The following is a 5,799-nucleotide window of genomic DNA, read 5'->3' as shown; positions in this document are numbered from 1 at the left end:
CGGGATATATATTTTTTAGGTTATATATTGGAAAAGCCAACCCCTCCTTTTTTTTTTCACAAATTAATGTACTCAAAAAATGTTTTTCTATATTCAATACATAGGTAGTGTTTGACTAGTTGGTAATGTCTTAATTATAAAATCATGAAATATGTTTGTTAATTGATTAATAAAAAAAAAAACAATTATATTTACTTTGTTCGTTTACAATTATGTTTGTATTTAGTCATTTTTTCTATTTAATCACTTAATAGACAAATAAACAAACAAGCCCATAATAACATTAATACGCTATTAAAAAAACTGTTAATAAAATAATTTATAATAATTATAAATTATAATGCTAAAAAAAATACAAACTAAAAATCAACTTTGTACCAAAAAGATGTCGTAAATTTCAACCTTTTGATTATACGTCTTTGATAAAACATTTAAAACACATTATGTTGTCGGATATTACGTGAGTTTAATCCAGTATTCAAAAAATTGTCTAACAAAATAAAGATTAATTATCTTGTGGGTTATAAATGAATTACGTTCAAAAATGTTTTTTCTATGAGAATTGATAATCACATCGCACCTTTTGATTAATCTATAATTGTTATATTATTATGTATTATATACTTGTATTGTCGATTATATTCGGTAAAATAACAAAAAAAAGGCACAAATATCAGCTTATTCCTTTTTTAAAATGTAGTTTTTAGATATGAATATCCATTTTACACAAACATAATAACAAAAAACCTTAAATACACTAAAGTTATCATAGCTTTAATATAAAAACTTACATATCTTTTTCCGTGTAAACGTTTTTGTGGGATTGAGATTATCCGAAGTTCAAATGAATCTTATAAGTAAAGTTAGAAGATTTTTTTTTTAATTAAAAGTCAAGATTAAAAAATCAACTTTAAATCTTAACATTTGATTTTAATTTAAGAGTTAGCCTAATTTTAGAGGATCTGTATCCGCTTTTGTATTATTAATTACATTTTCTTTTATCTTGATTTCATTTTTATTATAAAAATATTCTCATATATTTTTTGCAACATCAAATTTTCTATTTTAAGACATGTTTGTTAAACAAAATCACTCCAAAATTCGCACATATTCCATGTTTACAGCTTTCAAACAACCCACATGATTTCTTTTCTTAAATCACAATACTTATTGTTTACCATCTACATTTTCAATAAAATGCCACCGATCTTTATTCGTCTGTTTTAGCCATAAACTAAAAAGTAACATCATTGATTGTGTATATATATTACATTTTTGATCGATTACTCATATCGGTTTTTGATTAACCATCTGGTTTCAGTTTCAATTTTAGGTAATTTCGTTTCATTTCATATCATTTCGTTACGTATCAATTATATGTCTGCAGTGATCAAAATAGTTTTTATCGTATTTTCAAATATTTCATTGTAACGTAATAAAGTTACATGTTCGTTAACTTATTTAATTTGTGTGCAGTATAAGAAAATATTAGCTTTGACTGTGAAAAGTAATGCAGCATCAAGGCTCAAGTGAACAAAATGCGAATAAGATGTTATGTCCGTCGGAACCACAAGTTTCAATATATTTTTCAGCAGTTGTTAATAAATCTGCCTTAGCCATCAGTAATGAGATCATTGATTATAAGAGGCCAGACGCTAGTAGTGTAATCGAAGAAGAAGCTGCAGAATCTTCTAATATTGAAGAAGCTGAATCATCGATTCGAGGGAGTGATTCTTTGAATAACGAGGTACATTCTCTCTCTCTATATATACAAGTTATATGGAGTTTAATTAATTGATAATCAAAATATGTTGTGGTTATACAGGAAGCACGAGCAGTGCTAGGGCGACTTGAATATCAAAAGGGGAATGTAGAAGCTGCTCTTCATGTATTTGAAGGGATGGATATAGCCGCAGCTACACCGAAGATCAAAATTAGCCTTACTGAACTTAAGAAGCCTCAAAGACGGTCACAAAACTATGCTGCTCCGCCGTTCTCTATAAAAACTGTTGGTTTACTCCTTGAAGCTGCTTATCTCAAGTCAAAATCGTTGCAGAGTTCTGGACGGTATAAAGGTATACATTAATTACCTCTAAGGTCTTGCAATGTTGCAACTTATACGTTACTTATACCAAAGTTATGTGTAGATTTTATAGGATTACACGTATCTACTTGACATATCATTTGGGCTTGTTATGACCGGATATCAATTATTGTGTCTGAATGTAAGTCCTGTTTACGGATTTTTATTTATTTGCAGAAGCGGCTGAATCATGCAAGGCTATTTTGGACATTATCGAATCATCTTTACCAGAAGGCTTGCCTGAAAACCTTGAAGCCGACAATAAATTGCATGAGATTTTAAGAAATGCAATTGAGTTACTTCCATATTTGTGGGAACTTGCTAACATGCATCATGAAGCAATCTTGTCGTATAGGCAGGCACTGCTCCATAACCGGAATCTCAACAATGAAACGACTGCAAAAATTCAAAAGAATTTTGCCATTTTTCTTCTTCATAGTGGAGGAGAATATACTAGGCCGCATGATATCCAAATGGATGATTTGTTCATACCCAACAACAACATAGAAGAAGCTATTTTACTTTTAACAAGTTTACTAAGAAAAGTTTCTTTAGATAGAGTCATATGGGACCCATCCATATTGGACCATCTTTCTTACGCGTTGTCCATATATGGTGGACTCAAGTCTTTAGGTAAACAGTTAGAAGAATTACTTCCCCGGATTATTGATGATAATGAAAGGTACCTACTTTTAGCTCTATGTTATTATGGAGAAGGTGATGATTTATCCGCTTTGAATCTACTGAAACATGTATACGAAGGTGATGGTCCAAATTGTGGGTTGGCTTTGTTAATGGCGTCAAAAATATGTGATGAAACCAAAAACTCCAATTTTATGGAAGGAGTAAGTACTGCAAAGAGAGCCATTGAAGTTTATAAAGATAAATGTGATGAAATGGTTGGTGTTGCATATTCCTTTTTGGGTGTTTCCTTTTCTGCCTATTCAAAATCGGAAGTCACTAATTTTGAAAGGGTTAGTAGACAACGTGAAGCACTTGAGTCTTTAGAAACAGCAGGGAGGTTGACTAGAATGGTTGACTCGAGAATTCTTTATCACCTTAGCTTAGAAAATGCTGATCAGAGGAAGTTGGATGCTGCTCTTAGTTATGCAAACCGTTTGATTAGTTTGGAAGGTGGATCCAACCTCAAAGGATGGCTGCTATTAGCTAGAATATTGTCTGCACAAAAACGCTTTGAAGATAGTGAGGCTATTACCAATGCAGCTTTAGATCAGACTGTGAAATGGGACCAGGGTGATCTACTCAGAACTAAAGCCAAGCTCCAGCTTGCACAGGGTCAAATAAAAGGTGCCATTCATACATACACTCAGCTTCTCGCAGTTCTTCAGATTCAGCGTAAAGGTGTTGGATTTCCAAAGCAACATCTTGAGGTACTTTGAGCAATTTAATTGCTATAAATCATATTGACAACTTTTTGGATCATCTTACTTTGCCTTCTTTTAGCAAAGTTGAAAACTAGGCATGATGATTTCAACACTTAATGTATAGACTATTTAGGTACTGTATGTTCTTTCTTTTACATGTTAAACAGGTAAGTAAATTGTAAGGAGTATTATAATTTACTACAATGAAACGGGCCAGATGAGGTTGAAGCAGCCAAAAGTGTATTTTGAATGCATAAAACCCTTAAAATCATATTATCAAGATATTTAGTTCATTGTTGACATAATATGATCTTTGTAACTAATACTATTTTTGGACAAAAAGTGTTTCATGTCACCTTTACCAAAAAGTTACCCAACCCTCGTGACCCACCCAATTTGCCACCTTCCCATCTCCATAAAAACCATCCTATTTGTGTAAGGAGGTAAAAAAGAGTATGCTATATCAGTATAAGATTCTAGAACTGCTAAAATGAAAATGTAAAAGAGGTGTAATGATACTTGAAACTGGAATACCATCCTGTCCAAAATGGTTGTGTCTTCTTTTTGCGTTTTTGAATGAACAAATAGCTAAAATTAATAGAGGTGTAATGATCCTTGAAATTGGAATACCATTCCGTCCAAATTATAAATGTTCTAAAGTAGCAAGTAGCAGTATAGCTAAGGTTTAGGTTTTGTAAGAACTATGCCTTTTCTTTGTTACTTGGTTTTACGAATATTACAACACTTTCATTTCGTGTGCTCTACAAAACTTTAACATCTCATATTTGGTATGCTTTATGAATACAGTGTTATCTATTCTTACACTTTGGTTTGCTAGGTTGGTGAGAATTGTCATCTAAGGTTGGAGGTAGAGACATGGAATGATCTTGCTATGGTCTATATTAACTTAACTAAGTGGCAAGACGCGGAGACCTGTTTGTTGAAATCAAAAGCTCTAACTAACTATTCGGCTTCTACACGACATACTTATGGTACATTCTCAATATTCCTGATCTACCACCACTGGTCATTTTAATCTATTGAGAACTTAATCTTTTGTTTTACATATATTATTTATTTTTCAAATGGAAAAACATTGCAAATGATAAGTAATTACCTATGCTTCGTCGCGAAATTCCAGTGTAATTGCACCTATGGTAGGATCAGAAGTTGTTTGTTTTGCATTTGAACATAACAAAATAACTATGAATTGTGGTAGTTTATAATGTAGTTGGGAATCCCGCATCTCTTATTCTGCAAAAGATGACTAAGGAAAATTTATATATTGTTTATCCAATTATATGTTTTCCATCTCATAGTACAAAATATTAGCGTATAACTTTCAAAAGACCTGCTTGGCCTTCCTTCCGTTGGGGCAATACTATCCAGAAAGTGACCGTATACTTGATCCGATTTTTGCAGGGTTGCTCTATGAAGCACAAGGTCTCCATAAAGAAGCTCTAAAATCTTATAAACATGCGCTAGATGTCAATCCTGCTCATGTGCAGAGTCTTATTTCCATAGCTGTTGTGTTCAGGAAGCTTGGTGGACAGTCTGGAGCTGTGGCCCAAAGCTTCTTAAATGAAGCGTTGAGAGTAGATAGGATGAACTCTTCGGCATGGTATAATCTAGGCCTGTTCCTTAGAAACGAGGGCCCCATGTGCCTAAGTGAAGCTACTGATTGTTTTCAGGCTGCTAGTGTATTAATGGAAACAGAACCCATCGAGCCGTTCAGATGACCAATTGTAGCATGTAGATGCGGAAGACATGACAATGATGACTTTGTGCTGTTGCTAGCTTACATAGCGGCTCGAAGCTTGTGGAGATGGGCTCGAAACTGATAAAGAGTTATAGAGTGTAGGCTAGAAAACGATTTCATTTGTTTAGATTATTTATTCTACTATGCAGGTCTTATTTTTACAAAGCAGGAAATAGAAAGTGGCATCAGAAGTGTATTTCCTTTTCTGGATACATATGATGCTACAAGGAGAGATACATAAACGGAGGAGGTTTTTTCCTATTTCAGAACCCTTTTCAATTCGGCTTTCTTGACCACCCCCAAGATGTTTTTCTAAGAAGGTTTGAGCCTACTTTTTTTGAGGATATCAGGACTTATGGCCATGTTTTTTTCTTCGAACAATGAATTTCATTAGCAAGGAGCTAGATCATGGTACAAGAGGCTAATTACAAAGAAAAAGTCCATACTAGTTGCTTAAAACGTGAGCCAATTATTGATCCAAATTAATGAATGCCTTAGACTTAATATCCTGGTAAACTTTCGGTAGCCTGGTGTCCGCGCGTTGCGGCGGCTAGAAGGCAGTTGTCAATATT

The 5,799-nt window shown here is 33.4% G+C and overlaps 1 protein-coding gene across 1 annotated transcript; it reads left to right on the top strand.

The window, feature by feature from the left end:
• The first annotated feature begins 1,549 nt into the window (after positions 1-1,549).
• Positions 1,550-5,506, top strand: LOC122592079 (protein NPGR2-like). The gene is made up of 5 exons (XM_043764286.1): positions 1,550-1,747; positions 1,826-2,075; positions 2,261-3,474; positions 4,307-4,460; positions 4,891-5,506. Exons 1-5 carry the CDS (start codon positions 1,550-1,552, stop codon positions 5,205-5,207), a joined length of 2,133 nt encoding a protein of 710 aa, XP_043620221.1. The 3' UTR covers positions 5,208-5,506.
• The last annotated feature ends 293 nt before the right edge of the window (positions 5,507-5,799 follow it).

Source organism: Erigeron canadensis, chromosome 3 (genome assembly GCF_010389155.1).
Source record: "Erigeron canadensis isolate Cc75 chromosome 3, C_canadensis_v1, whole genome shotgun sequence".
Classification (NCBI taxonomy): Eukaryota; Viridiplantae; Streptophyta; class Magnoliopsida; order Asterales; family Asteraceae; genus Erigeron; species Erigeron canadensis.
This window is presented reverse-complemented; position numbering and strand designations above follow the sequence as displayed.

Bases quoted from the DNA above. Each gene is read 5' to 3' on its own strand.
- LOC122592079 (XM_043764286.1), top strand. From the start codon at position 1,550: ATGTTATGTCCGTCGGAACCACAAGTTTCAATATATTTTTCAGCAGTT. The intron at 1,748-1,825 runs GTACATTCTCTC...GTGGTTATACAG, and splicing joins GTGATTCTTTGAATAACGAG to GAAGCACGAGCAGTGCTAGG. The intron at 2,076-2,260 runs GTATACATTAAT...ATTTATTTGCAG, and splicing joins GAGTTCTGGACGGTATAAAG to AAGCGGCTGAATCATGCAAG.